The sequence below is a fragment of the Ips typographus genome, linkage group LG5 (genome assembly GCF_016097725.1).
Source record: "Ips typographus isolate SLU linkage group LG5, UJ_Ityp_2.0, whole genome shotgun sequence".
Lineage (NCBI taxonomy): Eukaryota > Metazoa > Arthropoda > Insecta > Coleoptera > Curculionidae > Ips > Ips typographus.
In genome coordinates this window covers 6727551-6751046 of record NC_138426.1, presented here as the reverse complement: position 1 = coordinate 6751046, position 23496 = coordinate 6727551, and the positions used below count along the sequence as shown (strand labels likewise).

Genomic DNA, 23496 nt, shown 5'->3' with positions numbered 1-23496 from the left:
AGTCCGAACTTTCTAGTGCCCGGACGGCTCGTTACACTTGGACGGCTTGGCGACACTTCAGAAGGGCTTACGCACCTACCACTAGACGTACACACCCACACACCCCCTCTTGGTCAGTGTTCACTGCCTAATAAAGAAGACATACTTAAGCTACAGTCTTGTTTCTCTTCCTACGCTACCCCCTAAACGTGACAATATGACCGAAGTATCGTCAGCATATTGACCATTCCGTCTTCAACTCGTTTGGACAATTCGTTGACATAAATTATGAATAAGAATGTGAACCCAAAATGTATCCCTGCGGGACTCTTTGTGTAATTATTCTTGACTGAGATATATGTGTAATGCCATTTGACGTTATTGAAACACACTGTCTTCTGCTTTGTAGATAATACTGTACTGATCTAGAACAGCTTAATACCGGCTACCTTGTTTTTTTTTTATCTAGATTTTCCATAATACCGGGTGTTTCACTATATGTCGTTTAGGTGAATTCGAGTCGAAAATGTCCTATAAACATGGGTCCGCAAATGCTTCTTTGCCAAGATATGTTTTTTTTTATTTAACAGTGTTATTGAGCCGGAAACTACAATAATTCCGAAATAATGCTCATGTAGATAGCTCAATTGAAAATTTGGTTTTTCGATTATGCCACCCTACTGATAATTTGACTGTGTAAGTCCATATTCTGTTCCTTAGAGGTTTTATAGCTACTTAATATTAATATTCTTCACACTTCACAGATCAAATTATGAGATTTAAGTCAAATATCGACACTGAATCACATTAAGTTTTAGTTACAACTTTTAGTTTATCTTTTAGGTAGTTTTAGACTGACGAACCCTCACTGATGATACCTAATCCATGAAGTTAAGCACATTTACGCTAAATCACATCACTTTGGAAGGAAGTATTGGGCATCTTTGTGGTTGTCCCTGTACAGTAAGGAAACATCTTCCATGAACTGTAGGCCTTCGTTATCCACCGTTTTCACCACTTTAAATCGTTTGGAAGAGTGTTAGGAAGAGGCTTAAGATAGGTGAATCGGTCATCCTCATTAAATATTTGCAAGCAAAACCAGTGTTTTTTTAGAAAAATTAGCTACAAAGTAAGTAAGTTACGTAGACACTTTGAATGAGGTTATAAATGCAACTTACCAGATTTACCAGATATACCAGATTACTTTATCACGATTTATTTAAATTTTTCTTGCATTATGTGAGTAGTAACTCAAAATTCTTACTAAATAAACTTGTTTTGAATGTTTTGATTAGAGAATGACGGTCGGCGATTTGTTATGATTTTGAAAGGTTGGTAGCACGGCCGGATATAAATTTTCCTTAACGACCGCTTGGCGCAAGAAATTTTCGAATTTTAGAGCCGTTTTGCGTCTTAATGGTCAAACTTACGGCATTGAAAAAAATGCAAGTTGATAACCGAAAATGTGCTCTACAACTTTTATCTGAAACGTTTTTCCATTACATTAACCTTACCGGCGCAAAAAAATAAAAACTGATTTCCCATGTTCATCTCCTATGTCCAGAGTTCTCCTAGTCCTCCTAAACTAGAGACGGAGAACATCTCAGTAGGACTAGTAACTCTGCTTTTGGTAGACATTTGACTGAGACTGGACACAAATTCGACATCGGGACAAATCCTGCACAACTTGTAAACCCGCAACTTCAACAGGCTAGACTTTCTGGGGGATGTAGAAATAACGAAGGAAATGGCTCTTAACTCACGGTCTGTTAATTATACACAAGTAATTCTCAATAGAAGTTGCGTCCCCCTGCACAGGAGACTCTCTCTCGTCACTAATCAATAAACAAACCCAAAATCATCATCTCCATTGTTAATACATTAATCGATAAATTAACGACCTCTGTCGACCAGGCAGGCGGTACTGTTGGTACGCCGAGAAGCTTTATCTCTCTCTATCTGTCCTTTTTTCCAATCTAGCCCAGGACTCGCCGACTTGATGGTAGATGTCTCTGGGTTGTCTATTTTGTCCGTACGAAAGCCAATCGCGACTTTCGTAGGGTCATTACGACTTCTAACGACCTAAGGGACGGTTTAAGAAAAAAAATTTAAACAAAAGACGTCTTACCTTTTTTATAACTCTTCAACGTTTTAACTTTTTAATTTTGTAATTTATTACTTCCCAAAGCTGTTTCAACCCCTTTTTTTTTTAAAAATAACTAAAAATTTTAACAAACACACAGTGCTACATTAGAGGTGTAATCTTAGACTAAGTGTTAATGTGTTGGATGTTGCGCCCCTGAATTTTTGTGGAGGTCTTGAGTCCTGTCCTTCAGCCCTGGACATGTGTTCTGTGGCGGATTGCGTGGTGGTCTCCAGTGGATCGACGAGTGAGTAACATTGGCATTTTATTTTCTTTTCCAACTTTCAACAGCAAGCATACCTCTCTGAGCTGTCCGTTGTTTCTCTCTCGACGGATTTGAGTGCTGACGATGGCCTAAAGGGTCGAAAGAGGTTCACAAAGGCTCAATAAACATTTGCACGTAGCATACGCTTTTTACTGAACTTTTCTTACGTTCTCCTGGAGAGGTTGTATGTTGGGTTTGTTCTGTTTTTAATGATTTTATTTATTCGGGAAATAATCGGTAGTAATTGCACGAGTGCATAAAAATTACCAATAATTCTGCATGAAAACTTGTTATATCATAACTGCATGAGTTTATTTTCTTATTTGTTGGACCAAAATTACGCGTGTACGTAGAAGTCATTGGACATTACTAGATGGAATGGTATGATCACTATCCTACAGATACTCACCGTGTTCATTTTTATTTAGGTAATAAGTGGAGTAACTTTGTTGTTCTTATTAATTTAGGTATCTATCTTACGGTTTGATTTCAATATTCAGTATGTGTTCAATATTGAAACAAAACATTAAACTTTTCTGAATCTTTAAAAAAAATTAACAAGCAATCAGAGGACTAACAGCTTTGAGAAAGACAGTTTCTTGGAAGTGAACGAAAACATGATGTTTGCGCAAATAAAAAATGGCGAACATTTATTCAGTTTATTCTTAATAGCATGAACGTGATGTGAAGGGAACATATAGTGCACTCAAGTTTATTCGTCCAAAATCTTCTAATTTTAAAGGAGATTTTTTTAGAGTATCTCAAAAACTGAAAATTAAAATAAAATGTATTAAAAGCCATCATTTTGAGATAGTTTAATAAAATGTGGTATATTTTGAGAGTACGACAGTTCATCTGTATCTGTAGAGTGGGGAGGGTGAGTGTAAACCCACAGCACTTAGGCCACATGTGACCCATTGTACATCCTCCCGAGTTGTCCACCTAGGTCACCGTCTATCCTACCTTTCCCAGGAAGGTGGACAGGTCACTAGGTCACAGACCTCTCTTTTATGTCGGCAGGTGTAGGCCAAGACTCACCGAACACACACTCTCTTATTGACGATAACTACGGACACTCGCATAAGCCATGCACGACAGTTTCATCTTCCTGTTCACACATCCTGCATAGAGGTGTGTTCACTAGCCCCATAGTATGGAGGTGTTTCCTTAGTTGACTTAGTGACCAGTCAGAAATCTTACTGTTAAACGTAGGTTTTTCCTGGTCATCGCCAAATATTTCTTCGGCGCTAGCTTCCCAGGGTCACCCAGGGTGATCCTGGCAAGACTGCATCCTTGGATTCCATCCCATTTATTTAGGAATTGAGCATGGGTTTAGCGTTTGACTAGTTCCGCAATTGTCGAAGTCATCAGGCCGTAGGTAGGTGTCACTGGGTCGTAAAATTTTTAGTCCAGCCGCTTCCCTGGCTAAAGAGTCAGTAGTATAGCAACGCCGGTTCTGCCTCATTTTGATAAAATGGTGAAGGCGCGAGGCGCTCGTGGTGCCCGGAGCCCCGAGCCCGTGTAGCCCCCGTGGTGACGTCACGTGGGGCCCCTAGCCCCCCACCTGTCACTTGTCACTTGTCAAGGGCATTTGGGGAGCCAGCAAAGCCGGGGCTCATTTTTATGAAAATGGTGAAGGCGCGAGGCGCTCGGTGTGTAGCGTGGGACGGTGGGGCAAACGGGCAAATTGAAGTACATGGTAATTAAATGTTGCCCGACTGACTATTTTCTTATTAGCAGCAGATAAGGATGCGTACGTCATTGGCGATTCAAACAGGTAATGGTTAACTTGTGACCCATTTGAAATGGTAACTTCTTTAGCAATAAATTCTGAACCTTGTACCCCGTTTAAGGTAAAACCTTGAATATTGTCACGTTAAGGGGTAGCTCAGAGGAAGGAAACCACAGGTGTACCGGTAATCCACTTTTATTCAAGATGATTGATACAATGGTCTTACTCCCAGATTGCCAAGATGGCGAGGATCATGACGTATGGAGCGTCTGTAGGGGTTCGCGGAGGGCGCACGCTTACCGGGGGTGAATAGAACCCTAGACTAGTGTCCCAGGGCATTCACCACGCCGAATAAGACGCTTTGGTACTGTTAAAGGGAGATAAGCCGGTACGGCAACTAATGCTGCTCGCCCGTGCTATTTCCTTTGACAGGCTGATTTCCGGGTGCTTGCACTTGGTTACCAACTGCTCCACTAAAAGCTACACAGATGGTAAACCCAGACTGTCCCAGAGATCAGTCAGTGACTTCCCTCTGGGGAAGACCCCAGAGTTCGGTGATTAGTACGTGCTTTGAAGCTGTATTTATACCCACATCATGACCCCAATTCGCCGATCTTGTTTACATAAGTCTGGTATTGGGGGAGACCGAAGCAAATGCAGGTACGGAACATAGTGTAATTACTATGTTACAATATCAACAGCAAACACTTTCATTGTTTCTTTTTTTTCGGAGGGGGAGTTCAATTTTTTAGGTCAACAGTCGGACACCTACTGAAAAATGATCAAAAGTGATTTTCCAATTTCATACATGGTCTGACCAGGGTCACTACGTAGTAATTTTTACGCTTATTTTTCATGTAATTAGGTATTTGGCTGCAAAATATATTCAAAAACAACAAATTATGCTTTTGTTAATGTCCTATTAGTCCATATTTGGCACTTTTCCCACTATCAACGCATAATTGTTGTTGATGTACGCTTATTTTTCATGTATCTACCCACAAAATATATTTAAAAACAACAAATATGGGTTTTGTTAATGTCCTATCAGCCCAACTATCAATGCATAATTGTTGTTTTTCGCTTATTTTTCATAAATCTGACCACAAAAATATATTCAAAAGTAACAAAAATATGTTTTTGGTAATGTCCTATCTCCCCTTCCTTTGGTCACAACTGCATATAAAAGCATAAGCGAAAGCGGTAGTAAAAATAAACAGAGCTTTTCTTCCAAGTCAGTTTGCAGCAGCTAAGATACAACAAAGAACAATGTCTAAGTCACCTGCCATTAGTGATTGTGCTGAAGCCCTCAACGAGTTTTGCAACATTGTCACACCACCAGAAATCCAGCCAGACGAAGTGATTGAAGAAGAAAACCAAAATAATGACGGTGAAGATGTCGTAAGTGAGACCTATAGCTGTTGCACGTATAATCCAAATATTGACGTGACATTAAGAATAAGGGAAGTGAATGATTTCTATGAAGCTCCAGTTGACAAGCGCATCCAAAACATTACTGGAGATGTTAATCAACGCGATAAGGATTGGTGGTTATGGAATCGTGCTGTACAACACCATGAATCAATAGTGTTTTGTAATTTCCATTATGTTCTCGAGATAAGATCTATAAATTTAATTATGAATATTTGCCCTGAATGTCATGAAGATTTTGGTGATGAGTTTTACAAAAAAGTTGCTTATCACTACAAGGGTGTGTCTTTTTTGCTAGTGCATGAGCATAACTATTTTCATATGAATTGCGATGTGTGTTGTAAAGCTACAAACGCCTATAATTTCAATTTTTCATGTGTTTGGGGCAACAATATACATAAACGTTTAGAAATTTCATGTATCTGCCCACAAAATATATTTAAAACAACAATTATGCATTGATAGTAGGACTGATAGGACATTAACAAACCCCATATTTGTTGTTTTAAATATATTTTGTGGGCAGATACATGAAATTTCTAAACGTTTATGTATATTGTTGCCCCAAACACATGAAAAATTGAAATTATAGGCGTTTGTAGCTTTACAACACACATCGCAATTCATATGAAAATAGTTATGCTCATGCACTAGCAAAAAAGACACACCCTTGTAGTGATAAGCAACTTTTTTGTAAAACTCATCACCAAAATCTTCATGACATTCAGGGCAAATATTCATAATTAAATTTATAGATCTTATCTCGAGAACATAATGGAAATTACAAAACACTATTGATTCATGGTGTTGTACAGCACGATTCCATAACCACCAATCCTTATCGCGTTGATTAACATCTCCAGTAATGTTTTGGATGCGCTTGTCAACTGGAGCTTCATAGAAATCATTCACTTCCCTTATTCTTAATGTCAAGTCAATATTTGGATTATACGGGCAACAGCTATAGGTCTCACTTACGACATCTTCACCGTCATTATTTTGGTTTTCTTCTTCAATCACTTCGTCTGGCTGGATTTCTGGTGGTGTAACAATGTTGCACAACTCGTTGAGGGCTTCAGCACAATCACTAATGGCAGGTGACTTAGACATTGTTCTTTGTTGTATCTTAGCTGCTGCAAACTGACTTGGAAGAAAAGCTCTGTTTATTTTTACTACCGCTTTCGCTTATGCTTTTATATGCAGTTGTGATCAAAAGGAAGGGGAGATAGGACATTACCAAAACATATTTTTGTTACTTTTGAATAAATTTTTGTGGTCAGATTTATGAAAAATAACTGAAAAACAACAATTATGCATTGATAGTTGGGCTGATAGGACATTAACAAAACCATATTTGTTGTTTTTAAATATATTTTGTGGGCAGATACATGAAAATAAGCGGAAATCAACAACAATTATGCGTTGATAGTGGGAAAAGTGCCGCGCCAAATATGGACTGATAGGACATTAACAAAAGCATAATTTGTTGTATTTGCATTTTTCAGTAGGTGTCCGACTGTTGACCTAAAAAGTTGAGCTCTCTCTCCGAAAAAAAAATGAAAGTGTTTGATGTTGATATTCAAGGTTTTACCTTAAACGGGGTACAAGGTTCAGAATTTATTGCTAAAGAAGTTACCATTTCAAATGGGTCACAAGTTAACCATTACCTGTTTGAATCGCCAACGACGTACGCATCCTTATCTGCTGCAAATAAGAAAATAGTCAGTCGGGCAACATTTAATTAACATGGACTTCAATTTGCGCGTGGTAATATTAATTATAACCGAATAAATGATATAATTAAACGAGCGCTGTACGGTTGTGGGGGTGACGGTTTGGGGGTTAGGGGTTGGGGTGTAGGGGTTGGGGGCCCCACCGTCCCACGCTACACACCGAGCGCCTCGCGCCTTCACCATTTTCATAAAAATGAGCCCCGGCTTTGCTGGCGCCCCAAATGCCCTTGACAAGTGACAAGTGACAGGTGGGGGGCTAGCGGCCCCACGTGACTTCACCACGGGGGCTACACGGGCTCGGGGCTCCGGGCACCACGAGCGCCTCGCGCCTTCACCATTTTATCAAAATGAGGCAGAACCGGCGTTGCTATACTACTAGAGTCGGCAATGCGATTACCTTTGCTCCTATCGTGCCCTTTAACCCATCTCAGGATAATATTGTTATCTACCGAGACGTTAGCTAATTCTTGGTGGCACTCTAGTACTAGCCCTGAGGTAAGACGTTGTCTGTTCAGGGCTAATAGGGCTTGTCTACTGTCCGTGCAGATTATTATGTTTTTGCCAGAAATACCTTTTCTGGTTAGTTATTTCGTAGCGATTGAGAAACCAGCCAGTTCCGTTTGAACCACGCTGGTATTTTTTACCATTCCCCACTTAATCCTTAGGTTTAGTGACCTAGAGTAAACTCCACATCTTGAGCCTTCTTTGGTTTGTGAGCCGTCTGTGTAAATACGTATTGCATTTGCACCATCTGACTCTGAGTTCTGTTTTATTTGTATTTTGTAGGGTTTGTTAAACATAAATCTGGGTTCAAAAGCGTCACTGGCTGCCTGCAGCAGAGGCAGCGCAGTGAGTGCTTCTCGCCAATAGCTTAGCCTCAATTGACCTGCTCCTACTGCGGGGTTTACACCAGCCGGCGCAATCGTAACATGGCCATTAACGCAACCTCCTTAACGTACAGGTCCAGAGAGGTCAGACCAGTAATTAATTCCATTGCCGCGGTTGGTGTTATTCTCATGGCTCCCGTTATGTTTAAACAAGCCATTAGCTGTATTTGATATAATTTTCCGATAGCCGTTGCTTGTAGAACCTTACCTACGTTAACATAGGTATATTATTATTATTGCTTATTATTGCAGTGTAGATCCAGGTGACCACGCGGGGTGAAAGACCCCATGTAGGTACTGTCCTTCGACATTGCTCATAAACCACATATGCTTTTTTGCTCTGCTTTGTGGGTGAGAGTTCCAGGTTAACTTCCTGTCGAGGGTAATACTAAGGTATTTCACCTCTTCAGAGAAGTTTAGTTTGCATTTGAAAATTTCGGGAGGTTTTAAATCCGATAAACTTCTTTTCCTGGTGATAAGGACCATCTCAATCTTGTCGGGATTGATCGACAGTGAGTGCTCCTTACACCATGTTTCTATTAATTTCAGCCCATCCTGCGCTCTATCGCACAGTGTGTTCACAAATTTACCGGTCTGCAAGATAACTATGTAATCTGCGTATGCAATTGTGTAGAATCCATTATTGTTGAGGTGATTAATTAGGGTATCCAGAACTATGTTCCAAAGAAGGGGTGATAAGACGCCTCCTTGTGGATATCCCTTCATGACCAGTCCTCTCACTGTGATGTCTTCTACGTTGATACTTATTGCTCTACTGGAGAGCATCTTAAGTGTCCATTCTCTTAATACCAGAGGTACCTTCCTGGAGATAATATGAATATACCCAGGGTGGTTCTTTATTGTCCAATGATCTTTCGATTCTGCCAACCACTTGGTAAAGGGCCGAATCAGTGGACCTACCCGGAGTATATGCATGCTGATTTGGGTGAAGTGGGTTGTAAACCAGTACCTCATCTCTTATATACCGCTCGCAAAGCCTCTCCATTATTTTTAATCAGAACGATGTGAGACTAATATCCTACTTGGTTTGGGTATAAATACCACTCGTAATCTCCACTTACTGGGAATATACCTCAGAGCTAAAGAGGCTCTGAATACTCCAACCAGGCGCGGCATAAGAATGTCCATTCCCCATTGAAGTAGGGCTGGTCTTATACCATCAGGTCCTGGTGACTTGAAGGGGGAAAAGCCGGATATGGCCCACCTTGTTTTGTCCTCATCAATTACTGCACTAGCACATTGCCAGTGGTATTGTGAAGGTGTTGTTAGTACTTTCGTCCAGTTCGTCGTTCCTACGACAGTTCATATTATACGATAAAGTTAGTTATTTCTGTTTGATTTTTTGCGAGCAATTGACTGAGTAGCTGGGTTTCTAAGAAAAAACAATAAACTTCACTAATTATCTTATGTGTAATCTCTGAGTGTTTCAAAAGTACAAAAATAATTGCTTTTTAATGTGTTATTAACGGTAGGTACTAAGTATCTCGGATACATCGATTTTTAATTGTACCTTTGAGAATTAGTTTTTGTTTTATGTATTTGTTTCTTGCATAAAAGTTATTCACCTTTGCGTTTTGTGTGTAGTGTTAATTTATCGTATATTGTTATTTCAAATTAAATTTTATTATGTAATTAATTTTTCTAACACATTATTAAAATGGCAAAACAAATTCCAGTGAAAGAATTTCAAATGTGCTGATAAGATTTTTTCGATTACAGCAAGTCAGGGACAGAAACAATGGAGACTGAAACAAAAAGAACCATACAAATAGACGGTTATCAGTACGAGTTGTTGGACTGCACACAGTACTAAATCTCCCTTGAAATTAACAAATTAGAGGTGCCCTAAAGAAAATGGTCCATGCATAACACTGCGAAAATATCTCATTTTATGGGTAATGTTATAATTAAAATTACAAGCATTTACAGATATAATATCTCAATAACATTTTATTCTTGCACAGAATAATTTCAGACCAGGACACGTAGCGCATCAAAGAAAATAACCTTCATTTCACTTTATGTTTGTCGGTATCGGATCAATCAAGACCCGGAACATCACGTAGCAAATACAAAAACGAACTCACACATCGCGGTTTTCTTAATAGGGAATAACTAAACCCCCTGAGATTGTCGGACGTTATGGTTAAATAGGATGTGCAGGTAATTGCGCTTTTTTTTATGTCAAACTTCAAAGACTTTTCCTTTTTTCGGTTTCGTTTCAAGGGAGAAAACATGTAGTTTAAATTCTGAAATTAGCATCGTAACATGAGGACAGTGGATTCGCTAAAACCTGAATTAGAATCTTGGTATATTTTTGTAAATGAAGTTAACAACAAACAAATTTAATCACAGTATCCTGCTCCATTTGGAGGTTGTGCTCCAATTCCCCTTCTATTCATTCTACAGGTGTGTTCCTCCAAACGTTCAGAAGGTTCAGTTAGATCGTATTCGCTGGAATAAGCTGACCATAGCTTCTCGGCAGTTGTAGAAGCACGTGGCCATACTCTAGAGATGATATTGTACTGGTTTACTGACTCTCCCCACATGCAGGCTTCACCTAGATATTATCCTAAATAAGTTGTATTTAATTTGAAAGGAAAACTACCTCCTAAAACCATCTGCTGTTCTGTAGCATTTCCTCCAAAGTCAGTTGGATCGCATAGATAGAAATCTCTCCAGTCTCCACCAGAGTCTAGTTTATCCAGGTACCAGCAAGATGATAAAAGAGCATATTTTCCCGATGACGTGACCTAAAGTTTTTATTATTAGCAACTAGCTAATCAATAAATAGATAGTATTTACTTTAATTAGTGTCAACCATAGTTATTTACCTAATAAGTGCGGAAAGTTGTACAATTCCGCACGATAATGCAGTTGCAGTTAAAGTGGGAAAAAACGCAAGTGTTAGGTACAACATTATTCCTATAAGTCTCAATTTTCATTAAATTGATTAAACATTTATAGTAATATTAATAAAACAATGGTTTCTATTTGTAAAGTTTAAAAAAAAAATTGCAAGAAATCAAATATACAGTTATTATTTGTTGATTTGAATGTAAATTTTTGAAAAATCAATTGTGTGCGGAAAAGTGGCTTTACTGCACTCAGTGCGGGATACAACACTGATAGTTTCTATACAGTTTTTGGCAAAAACGTCAATATGATTCTAGTAAAAAATGTTATCACTGATTAATTAGTTTCACTTGATAAAAATGGACAAGCATGCATTTATCAAATGAAGAACAAAGACAGCGAAGTAAAATACGAAAGTGACGAGATAGTAAATATAATCGAAGAATATTATAAAGACCTATATTCATCAATTCCATCGGAACTAGAGAACGCTAATACTCAATGTAAGATCATAAACGTCGGCTCAGAAGAAATCCCTGACATAAACTCCACCGAAATTGAGGAAGCCCTAAGCCAACTAAAAAATGGTCGAGCTCCTGGTGAAGATAAAATTACTAGTGAAATGATAAAACTGGAAGGCACAACAATGGAATCCATGAAAATCTTATTGAACCACATCGGTAATATTCCAAGAACATCCAAAATGCCCGGGCATCTTGTTACACAAAAAGAAAGACAAGGTAAATCTCAGCAACTTTCGCCCAATAAGCTTGCCCCTTCGTTATAAACTTCTTACCAAGATCCTTACAAACAGGCTTACGCGCAAACTAGATGAATATCAGTCGAGTAATCAGGCTGGTTTTCGCAAGGGACATAGCACCGTAGAGCAACTTCAAATGCTACGGACTCTTATAGAAAAGTGTAACGAGTACAATACGCCCCTCCATCTCGCATTTATAGATTTTAACAAGGCTTTTGATTCTGTTGAGCTTTGGGCAATAATCCGATGGCTGAATAATGCTCGAATAGAATCAAGGTACACTAATCTGTAAGTGTGAGAAGATGTAACAACCAAACGAATACCAATTAACAGAGGCGTCCGACAAGGAGACACAATATCCCCTAAGTTATTTACCCTTGTATTGGAGGACGTATTCAGAAGACAGACTAGATTGCGACAAAAATTGCCTGCGGGTGGATGGTGGATATCTGAGCAATTTACGCTTCGCCGACGACATAGTTTTAATCAGCAGTACGAAGGAAGAACTTATTGAAATGTTGGCAGACTTAAAGAGAGACTCGGGAAAAATCGGTTTAAACATGAACATCAATAAAACTAAACTGTTGACTCCATGTCCCGGCGACCTACACTTAGAAAGACAACATATAGAGAAAGTCAACGAATACATATATTTAGGACACTCATAACACTGGGTAAAGAAAATCAAACAGCCGAAATAACAAGACGTATTCGACTAACATGGGCTGCTGTAGGAAAATTGGGAACAACATTAAGAACTTCAACACTTCCTATCAATTTGAAAAAGAAGGTTTTCAACACATGTGTTTTGTCAGTCTTTACTTATGGTATGGAAACAATGACTCTCACAGTTAAAAGCGCGAATAGACAAAGAACAACACAACAAGCAATCGAAAGAACTATGTTGGGGGTAAGCCTAAGGGATCATAAAAGGCAAAATAAAAGAAGTGCTAGTCATTCACAGAAACGATGAATCGACGAAGAAATAGCGGGAAGAAATGGCACCAGATGGCAATGAACCGATCCGAATGAAAGCTGCAAGGGGAAGCCTATGTCCAGGAGTGGATGCAAAAGGGCTGCTGCTAGAGTCTGACTAAGAATTGACTGACTGATTAACTAACTGACTGACCTGACTGACTCAAAAGATTTCTTGATTCAGACCTTTCTTTTTAACAGTTGGATAATCAAGTTCCATGGTTCTAAAATGATGACAAACATCTTTTAAATAATTGTCTGAGGTTGCATGTCCTCTACCGAATCTATTCTAAGCAGCAGATGAGCTCGATGTTTGCTGTATGTCTCAGCTTCCTTATCTTGCAACCAATTTGGCTTCACTTCGGAATAAACATTAAGTTTTTCATTCAAAGCTTCTAGCACGGCATAACATACCAAGTGAACCATCATGTAACCTCTGTCTGTCTGCACGTTATTTCACCGTAAGAAAATATTCTTTGATCGACTCCTTCCTCTTCATTTTGCTCTGCAAGAGCATCTGATGTAACTAAGCACTGTTCATTTGTGAAGTAAATTCCTTTTGAAATGAGGACCAAAATATAAAAACCTTTTTCACTCTGTACACAAATTTAAGCAAGGCCAGTTAGCGACTGTTTTGATGATTTAAAATGCAGATTCGAAATTCAATTGTGTGTTTTATCTCGGTCATCCATTTATTGACAGAAACGAACCACAGCCATCAAATTGCCTGGTCTTCAACGTCATGGAAACTAATGCCAAAGTGCAATAGCAACTTTTGTTTCAGATACCAAATGAAGATAACAATTTTGTTATATTTGTCCAATCAATAGGCCTAGCTACCACAATTGCTAACAGTTGATTCGGATGATCCCCAAAATACGAGAATTTTTTTAGTTTACTAGGAAAAATAAACGTAAATCTTAACTGGGACCACTTTACCAAATGAAGAAAAGTCAATTAAACTGCTCGTCAAAAAGTATGGGACAGCTAAATTTGTTATCTTTTTTGAGGATTAAAAGGCGTTTTCTTTCTCTTTCTGATGACCTAAATGATCTTTTTGAAAGTTGCCACGGATCCGAGTATACAGGGTGTGACTGAGGTCTGGTCAAAAAATGGAAAATTCGGTCTAACGCCATTTCTGGCAAAAATATTTTCTTTTAAGCGGTCTAAAATATGCTTATTATTGACGTGTACTGCTGGCGTAGAAAGACTACATTATGTTACTAGTACAATAATGAGTTTTCATTGTAGAATGCGATAATTGTGCCTCGCTCAGTTGTCGAAATGAATGAAGTTATGTAATAAAACATTTAAAAAATCTGAAATGTTATCAACCTGTAACTCGGTAACAACGCATTTTCGGGCACAACTTTATTACAACTTTCTGCTTTGTGTTGTTTCCAATTCCTTAGGCATGGTATAAGTTTGGCCGTTTAACCTTAACTCACCCTGTATATTTAGTTTCAGTTGCAATTTAGCGTACAACTAATCGTTAAAAACTGCAACGAGGGTTCCACTTGTGAAACTAAGGTAACCCTAACGTTACAGAAAACGAGTGTATTTTGGTGTGTCTCGATTATGTTGTCACCTTACATTTTTCATTGTATCTTTCCAATCAGACTTCCAAACATGAACAAGTGTTTCGATAGGTAATTTCACTCCATTGGAGAAAACCTCCTCCCAAACTATGGAGTTGTAATTGAGAGATTCTGCCATATCCACTACTTTCTGTATGTAGTAACTTTCAAGCCCCTTGTAGGAGGTAATGTTCTGTTCTCGCATAAATTTGGTTATGTTATCGTCTGCTTGCCTGAAAAGTGTTTTATTAGTTTAAAATGCTGTGCTTCTAGTTGTAAGTATAACCAGCATAAAAAGTCCACTTCATCTCCTCCTAAATGAAGAAAATTATCTTTAAAAACATTCTTAACTTCACTGAACAAGTTGTTCAAAAAGGTAAATGTAGTTTCCTTGCTTGGATCCATTGGACCAAGCGTAAAGAAAATTTCACAAGGAGTCAGAATCTCCGGATGGGATAGACCCCAAGAACTGGTATGACCTTAATCAGTAGCTTCATTAATTAAACTGTATTCAACTGGTAGATTTATTACCAGGTGTATCAAATTCTGGCATGACTCTTATGCCTCGAGCTCTTGCGTACTCTATAACATTAAGAACGTCTTCAGGGAAGTAGACTTTGGTGTATCTATTATACGCTCCCATGTTACTATAAGAGAATGTTATATTTATAGATTTTGGTATAAAACTTAGGCACGAATCTAACCTTAGTTCCGGAAACTTTTCACTAACATAAGGAAAACTTTGGTCGTCCACGATGTGCCAATGAAGGACGTTTATTTTGTTAAATGCCATAGCATCTAAGGTTTGGTAGATTTGTTCCAAAGGTATAAAGTGTCTGGAAGTGTCAATCAACAATCCTCTGTGTTTGTAACGTGGAAAGTCTCTAACAATTGTATTATTCAATCTAAGCTGCAAAAAGCTGATAAAGTATTTGCATTAATGATAATGTTGTCAATATTACTGAGAGCCCATCACTGCCCAGATACACCAATTGAGAAAAGGTTTCCAGTCCTCTTAAAATTCCCCAAACTGTTGACGCTCGTAATTCTGTTCTGTTAGCAGTAATCCATAACCGATCTGTAATGACATAATTCCATTTACTTTTTTTAAATCTACGTTTTCAGTTGTCTTAGATACTACGGTTTTTTTTAGCCATTATTGTTTCATCATCCCTTTATTATGATGAACACACGTGCCGTGGTTCGGCAATGGATCTGAATTATGATAATCTTGGAGATAGCTTGCTTCCTAACGAGTTAACGTTAACATTTTATCTTTATTTCTTAAAACCTGTAAACGACTCTACAACGTTATTGACTGTGTGCTCATGCTGGAGATTCGGAAACATTGGAAACAGGTGCGGAAGGAGTTATGGAGAGTGGAAAGTAATGGAGGGATACAAAAAAATCCTAGATTTTTGCAATTTGAGAAGGAAGGAAGGAAATCCTATACCCTGGCTAACAGTTGACCTGCTTCAACGCCCAAGTATTGATAAAGTTATATAAAGTGTGAGAGGGATGGTTGGATGGTGAGGGATGGTTGGTGTGCAAGCGATTTAGGTTTTGTTTAGAGTGGGAAGACAGGAAGGGTGAAGTCAAAAGAATGGCGGACAATATGACAATAAATGCGAGATGTAAATCAAGATAATCTGTCGTGTGGAAAAAAGATGGAAGAATAGCTGAAAAAACGAGATCACTCTGAGGAAGGAAGAAAAGAACCAACGATAGGCCTTGTGAGGGATGAATGTTTCAAAAGCAAGGATTAGAGTGAGAAATGGATTGAGCTAACATGATGTTAGATCAGGAGAGTGAATATGAAAAATGTGAAGGCTGTGATTAATGATGGGGGGAGCGGGCTGTCAATGAAAGAAGGCGATATCTGCTCAGCAGAGATCACATAGGATTGGGGTAAGAATTTTTACCTCGTATGAGGGTTGGCAAAATAATGATGACATCAGTTTAAGCCCCAGTGGAGTAAGGTAACTTAACCATTATTGGTAGGTTAATACAGAATACAACTAAATTGACCAAAGAAAAAAAACCTAAAAATAAATATTTGTAAGCAATACTTTTACCCTTGACTGTCTACAATATAAAAATAATACACGCAGCCTCCTCCACAATTTTGTTAACAAACTTTATTAAACCTCAGGGTACGCTCGACTAGTTTCGAGTACATAGGTACCCATCTTCAGGAGCTTAAGATGTAAAAGGGGGCGCCGGCTGTCTTTCTACACAGGGGAGAAAATGTAATAAAGCTTGCAATGAAGAAAAAATTGGGAATTTTTTTTTAATTTAATTTGAAACACTTAAACTACATTGACCCTTAAAATTGCGTATTGAGAAAATCGACATTACGTTTTTTTGCAACTTATATGTAGAAAGGAATCTTCCCGACCCATTCATGTTTACATATCGCACAGTTGCGGAAAGTCTAATTTCCACAGGGTGGTCCAGTTTTAAGTGTCAATGCACCCCTCGATAGTCCATAATAAAATAAGTTGACATGCATTATGTCATTTTCCTGAAAAATGCTTTCTAAGGAGAGAGAGAGAGTTGAGAGGAGCTTTCAAAATGGGCGAAATTTGAAAAACGCCCTCTAACGCCGCTATCCTATCTAGCCGGAAAATTGGGCTTTCTTGTCAAAACACTCTAAAAATCCGGACATCCTGTACACTTATTATATGCACCTCAGAAAATTGCAATTTCTTGAATTTATATCAAAATCTTTCGACTGAAACTATCTTAATCTAAATGTTGACAAACAACATTTTCTTACAGCTTTCATCCATTTGTAGACTTGGATATTCATCATCTAGACATACTCCAGTTAAATTAACTTCCAGATGATCAAGATATCCTATAAAATCTTCCATCGACGTTCTTAACTTAATGTCCCCTTGTCTATATTCTGCACTATCTAGCACCATTTGAGTATCTTGTTGCAATATCTTCCAATATCTGTCTAACGCATTTTGAAGAAAATCACATGTCACTTTGGTTACCTAAAGTAACTTGCAGCTTAGTACCCGTTAACTTATTTAAGTAGTAACTTACGGTAAATACAAAAGTGTCTGGTTTGAAAATAAAATACTGTTCGGTAGTGTTGAGTTGCTGAGGTCTAGGCCATATTGCTCCTTTTGTTGCTAATACTGCCGGTCCTGGATTACTTGCTTGGATTGGTTTGAGCACTAAACACAATAATAGAAACAATGTTGCTTTCATTGTTAATATTAATTGATTCACTTTGCAGCATTTAAATGTCACCAGGCACTGATAATAGCCAATATCCTAACATATTGAAGTAACTGATAACAAACAATTTTCAAATTGTTCATTCAAATTGTTTGTAGGCGAAATCATTTTTCACATTCAGTGAACGACTAAGATTACACTTAGTATCGTGGTACAGCGTTTAAATTAAGTGTTTCCGTTTAAACTGTTTAACGTTTCAGTATAAAATGAGATTAGATAAATATTACATTTTTCTTTGTATGCCTGCGAAAGTTTGCTAAAGTTGTAATTAAAAAAGTTCCAACGTCAAGCGAAGCAGGTCATTAAGAGAATAAGTAATCGCAATCATATTTGCTAGGAGCAACTTCGAACTATTTAAATTCCTGCAGGCTTTGGAAATGTGCATCATTTGTTAGAGTAGCATACATAGAACAAAATATTCGATTTATTTAATGGTTACGGGATATTCCTGAGTACCTGACTAGTGGTATCGACAGTGCTCAGTTGGTTTGTTATAGTGATAATGATGATAAGACCGTATAATGAGAAAATAATATTCTCTAAGAATTGGCTATTTCAAGTAGGAGCAACCAAAATGCTGTATAATGGAAACACCATTTCCAAATGTAGTTCAGAAAAGGCAGAAACCATCAAATAAAATTCAGAACATTCAACGGCAATTCCATAAAATACTGTTACGGTTTGGGCCTACTATGTTCGATACTTCCGAACGAGCACTCGATTCGGGATGAAATCGATGCGCCGCAATATCTGGCCGGGCGCGTGTTAAAGTAGGCCACCGTTAGATAGCGACACACCTGGAAGCATCTTTGATATTCGACGCAAATCGCGAAGCGTTTTGAGGTCATTCTAGAACGTGGTTTGCGAATATAGAAGAAGCGGTCTCGACGGCGGGAGTAGTGAATTTGGGAACGCGGTAAAGTTTAAATAGTGGAATAATTGTGGAATTGTAGTAGTGTTTTTGGTAGCTGAATTAATTATTGTACGGAGTGTTTTGAAATGTAAATAAATTTATTAATTGTTGAGTTAAATTGACTTTGTGTACACCCACGGGAAAATCGTAACAATTGGTGTCAGAAGTGGGATCAGACTTTAGTGCGACGTGAATTGGAACTAAACTTCGGGTTAGAGACTTGTGTGCAGAACCGGACTAGAGATTTTCGGAACAGTGGTGTGTTAAATTTATTTTATGCCAATAACAAGACGTCAACGTGCAATTATGGAGGCCCAACTTGCAGCTATTATGGAAATGCTTGAAAAACAAGAAGAGATTCGACAACGAGACAAAGAAGAACAAGAAAGGATTCGACAACAAGACAAGGAAGAACAAGAAAGAATTCGACAAGAAGATAGGAAGTAGAAGAAAGGATTCGACAACAAGACAAAGAAGAAGACAGAGAGCGGCAAGAAAAGCGTAACGTAGAAATATTGAACGTTCTAGCGGGGACCAAGACAGAAATCCAAGAGTATCTAACCCATAGTCTCAATAAAATATTCAGAATGATGTTCGGGAAGACATTAATAAAATTCAGAATGATGTAGAGATAAAGCTACGCGACTTAGAGCGGAAAATTGACAGCAGAGGAGCCAGCTCTACAATGATCACCGGAAACGGACTCAACAAGATCAAGCCTCCCACATACGATGGTCAAACTTCATGGGCAACGTACCAACTCTAATTTGAGGCCGCTGCAAATGCAAATGGATGGAGTAACGAGGAAATGGCTGTAGCACTGGTGGTGGCATTACGAGGACCTGCATTGGAGCTGTTACAGACTCTGCCTATCGCCCAACAAAGCAACTATGAAGCATTAGTAGCTGCATTAGAACGACGTTATGGGGATCAACATAGGAAAGGAGTGTATCAAACGCAATTAAAGGCAAGACAGCAGAAAACTGGTGAAAATCTACAAGAGTTTGAGGCCGAAATTCGTCGCCTTGTGCTGGCTTACCCAGCCGTCCCGGATGAAATCCAGGAAGAATTTGTGGCACAGTATTGTGTAGAAGCGATTAGAGATCCGGAGGTAAAGAAAATGCTAAAGATTTTCATAGGGAGCAACAGCAGCGAATTACTGGTTCGAGCGCTGGAAGTTGAAGCTGCGTGCAATGATTTAAAGCCAGAGACTATTCAAGAGGAGAGAGTACCGCCAGCCGATCATGTTGCTACATTAATAGTGAAAATCCTAAACTTAATTGCGTTTTATGTGCTTCTTTAGCAAATGAGGCATTTTTCCTCGAATGATTAAATGGTTAAAGCTGGATATTTTGTATAATATTGTCACGTTAAGGGGTAGCTCAGAAGGAAAAAACTCAGGAATCCACAGACATCCCACTTTATTAGAGAAATTAAATCAACAGTTACAGTATTCTTATCCCCAGATTGCCAAGACGGCGTAGATCATGATGGGGGATGTTGGTCAGAGAAGTCGGTAGAGTTCACGGAGGGCGAACGCTTTAAGGGAAAAATGAATGAACTCTACAATATTGTCCGAGGGCTGGGTCCTACTATGATAGGCTATTGGCCTCTCCAGTACCTGGTCATTAGGTTGGCTCAAGATACATCCCACTCCATAAGAGCTCGCGTCGCATGTCGAGATTAGTTTCTTTGACTCATCGTAGTGGCACAGCACAGGTTCACTGGCTAGAATGTCTTCAGTTTGCTTAAAAGCAGTATTTTCCTCAAAACCCCATTTGAACTGCATGCCTTTATGCTAGTTTATGGAGGAGCTCAGCAAAATATATTTTATTCTTTATAAACAAATTATAAAAATGTAGTAAGCCTAAAAAGGCTTGAAGGTTTGAAAGATACATCTATCTTTACGGAGATGAAGTCCACATTCTTTAAAACGGGAGAGAACCGCACGCAACTTCCTATCTAAGTCGCTGGATGAATGACCCACTACCCACTATACGTATGTCATCATAATATGGAAGGACACCCTGATTTCCTGAAAGTTGGACCGATCATCGGAAAGCACCTCTGTGAGTTATAATTGTTTGCGCATCTGCTGCCTCCTGGTCCACATTCAACTGCAATAAGCTTGAGCCATGTCAAGCTTGGCAAATACTGTTCCTCCAGCCAATGTGGCCAAGATATCCTGAATGCGTGGTACTGGGTATGTATTTGCACACAAAACACGATTAATAGTGCTTCTGTTATCTCCACAAAAACGTACTTGACCATCACCTTTTACTACTACCACAATGGGAGTGACCACTTTGGGTAAGCTACAGGTTCCAAAGCTCCTTCTTCCAAGAAGTCTCTCAAGTTCCTTGTCTATTTTATCCTTTCCAAAGGTCCATCCAAAAGGAACCTTCCTGTCCTTCAAAGCAATTGGCTGCACCCCCGGATCCAAGTCAAAGGAAACTGGTGGACCCTTGTATGAACCCAAGTTGGATTGGAATACTTCTGGAAACTCGTTAATGTAATCAACTGTATTTGAAATTTGATGCAAACCTGCTATAGAGAGGCCTAAAGAGCCAAACCAATTTCGTCCAACCAAGCTACTTTGGTCATCTTCCAGAATCACCAGTGGCAAAAGAGCATGCTTGTAGCCGAATTGTACTGAAACCATGCACTCACCAATGCATTCTGATGAGTCTTTAAGTGTGACCTTGGTGGGCTTAATAACAACCGGTGCCTGTCCCGAATATAGCCTTTGGAAATCAAATTGTCCAATGACACTGAATGCTGCACCTGAATCCACTTCCATTGTATGCGGTTTATTGTTCAACTTTACAGTGACTGTAAATTTTCTTGTAGCCTTATGAGTTTGCAGGTTCTTTATAGATGGTTTATATATAGTTTAGCTGCTCTTGACTCTCATGGTCTAAGGTCCATGTCACAATTGGAACCTGCATTGTCCTCACACATCTCAACAATGTTCACTGATCTTCTGGTTACCAGTTGTTTCTTTTTCTTTAAACAAACACGTTCTATGTGTCCTTCCTTTTCACAGTAACGACACTTTGCTGTTAGGTACAAGCATGTTTCAGCTGAATGTTCTTTGTGACATCGATAAAACCTTCTGACTGTGCTGGTTACTAGGTGTGCACCGTAACTACTAACACGGATGTGACAATATTTTTTCAGAAACTCCTAGAACAAACTAAAAAAATCTACTACTTTCCGGTACCTTCTAGAATATTTTAGAAGCTTTTGGAACCTTCTCCAGTGTTATAAAATCATCTATAACTTTGTGAAACATCGTAGAATATAAAAACCTTCTACAGCATTCTAAAACCTTCTGGAACCCTCCAGAGCATTCTAAAATCATCTAGAACTTTCTGAAATACCCTAGAATATTTCAGAAGGTTCTGGCGCCTTCCAGAACATTCTAAAATCTAAAATCTTCTAGAACTCTCTAATGCATTCTGAATTCATCTAGAACTTTTGTGCCTCATACTCAAGTACAACTTTGCAAAGTTTTATAAACAGAACTTTGGTAATTCTCAGCGAAGCATAACCAAAGATAGTTTTGCTAGTGATTTTAGGTTTTTTAAATTCATCCATCATTCCAAAAATTCATCTATATCCTCTAAATCAGCATGGTCATACTGAAATTATTAATTATGTACAAGATCTGTGGTTAATACTGTCTGATGTCTGAAAACGGCATCGTTTATAAATATTGGCATTCTATAACATTTTAGAAGTTTCTGGAACCTTTCACAGCATTGTAAAATTTTCTAGAATTATCTAGAACATTTTAAAATCATCTAGAAATTTCTGAAACCTTCTGGAATACCCTTGAATATTTTAGAAGCTTGTGGCACCTTCTACAGCATTCTAAAACTTTATAGAACCCTAGAGAGCATTCTAAAATCATATATGACTTTCTAGAATGTTTCAGAACGTTTTAGAGGCCTTTAAATCATCTATAACTTTCTGTATGGGACCTTCTAGAACATCGTACAAAATTTTAGTAGCTTCTGGAACCTTGCACAGGACTCTAAAACCTTCTAGAACCTTCCAGAGCATTCTAAATTCATCTATAACTTTCTAAAATACCCTAGAAAGACATTTCTAAATTTCTGAGTTGCCAATTTTAAGTATCTGAGCCATCATTTTCTAATTTCTTAGTTTCTGGAAGGGTCTAGAAGGTTTTAAAGTGTTTCATTTCGTTGTGGATCGTTCTACAAAATTTTAGAATTTTTTAGTAGGCTCCAGAAGCTTCTAAAACATTCTGAAACGTTGTAGAAAGTTTAAGATAAATTTAGAATGTTCTGGAGAGTTTTAGAAAGTCCAAAAAACTTTTGAAGGATTGTATAATATTCAAAACTGTTTTAGAATGTTTTAAAAGATTCTAGAAGTTTCTAAAATGTTCTAGAAGGTTGCAAAAAGTTAGAGATGATTTTAGAATGTCCTACAAGATTTTAGAAGTTCTTCTGATATATTTTAAAAAGTTTTAAAATGTTTTAGAAGTTTATAGAACGTCCTAAAAAGTTTTTGATGATTTTAGAAATTTCTAGAATGTTCCAGAAGCTTCTAAAACGTTCTATAAACTTTTAGACAATTTTATAATGTTCTGGATGGTTCTAGAATGTTTTATACACTTACAGAAGTAAAAATTTCCAGTTTAAAAGGTTCCAGAAAGTCTTGGAACACTCTAAATAAATTCAGAAAGCACTGGAGAGTTATAGAAGGCTTTAGATAGTTTTAGAAAGCTCTAGAAGGCGCTAGAAGCTTCTAAAATGCTCTATAAGGTTCCAGAAACTTATTAATGATTTTGGAATGCCTTAGGTGGTTTTAGGAGGTTCTAAAATGTTTTAGAAAGGTATGTAATGTTTTATAATTCCCTATAATGATCCAGAAGCTTCTGAAATGTTCGACGATGTTCTAGAAGGTTACAGAAAATAATAGATGATTGTTGATAAATTGT

General features: G+C 38.2%; 1 protein-coding gene and 1 long non-coding RNA gene across 4 annotated transcripts; one reads left to right on the top strand and one right to left on the bottom strand.

The window, feature by feature from the left end:
• Positions 1 to 1567: 1567 nt before the first annotated feature.
• LOC145729023 (uncharacterized) lies at positions 1568 to 10554 on the top strand. 3 transcript variants are annotated; one of them, XR_014178216.1, is made up of 4 exons: positions 6107 to 7158; positions 9911 to 10086; positions 10156 to 10354; positions 10418 to 10554. It is a non-coding gene; the product is annotated as an uncharacterized LOC145729023 (long non-coding RNA). The 3 variants fall into 3 exon arrangements; XR_014178215.1 differs by lacking the exons at positions 6107 to 7158; positions 10418 to 10554 and adding an exon at positions 1568 to 2369 and having other exon boundaries at positions 10156 to 10358; XR_014178214.1 differs by lacking the exon at positions 10418 to 10554 and having other exon boundaries at positions 6110 to 7158; positions 10156 to 10358.
• On the bottom strand, positions 10486 to 17709 carry LOC145729022 (beta-hexosaminidase subunit beta-like). Its single transcript, XM_081979631.1, has 9 exons — positions 17417 to 17709; positions 17139 to 17364; positions 15322 to 15437; positions 15064 to 15269; positions 14891 to 15006; positions 14646 to 14838; positions 14376 to 14592; positions 10800 to 10944; positions 10486 to 10751 (listed from the first exon to the last, which is right to left on the bottom strand). Exons 1-9 carry the CDS (start codon positions 17582 to 17584, stop codon positions 10537 to 10539), a joined length of 1602 nt encoding a protein of 533 aa, XP_081835757.1. The 5' UTR covers positions 17585 to 17709; the 3' UTR covers positions 10486 to 10536.
• Positions 17710 to 23496: the final 5787 nt, after the last annotated feature.

Bases quoted from the DNA above. Each gene is read 5' to 3' on its own strand.
- LOC145729022 (XM_081979631.1), bottom strand. From the start codon at position 17,584: ATGAAAGCAACATTGTTTCTATTATTGTGTTTAGTGCTCAAACCAATC. The intron at 17,365-17,416 runs GTAAGTTACTAC...AAGTTACTTTAG, and splicing joins CAGACACTTTTGTATTTACC to GTAACCAAAGTGACATGTGA. The intron at 10,752-10,799 runs GTAGTTTTCCTT...GATAATATCTAG, and splicing joins ACAGCAGATGGTTTTAGGAG to GTGAAGCCTGCATGTGGGGA.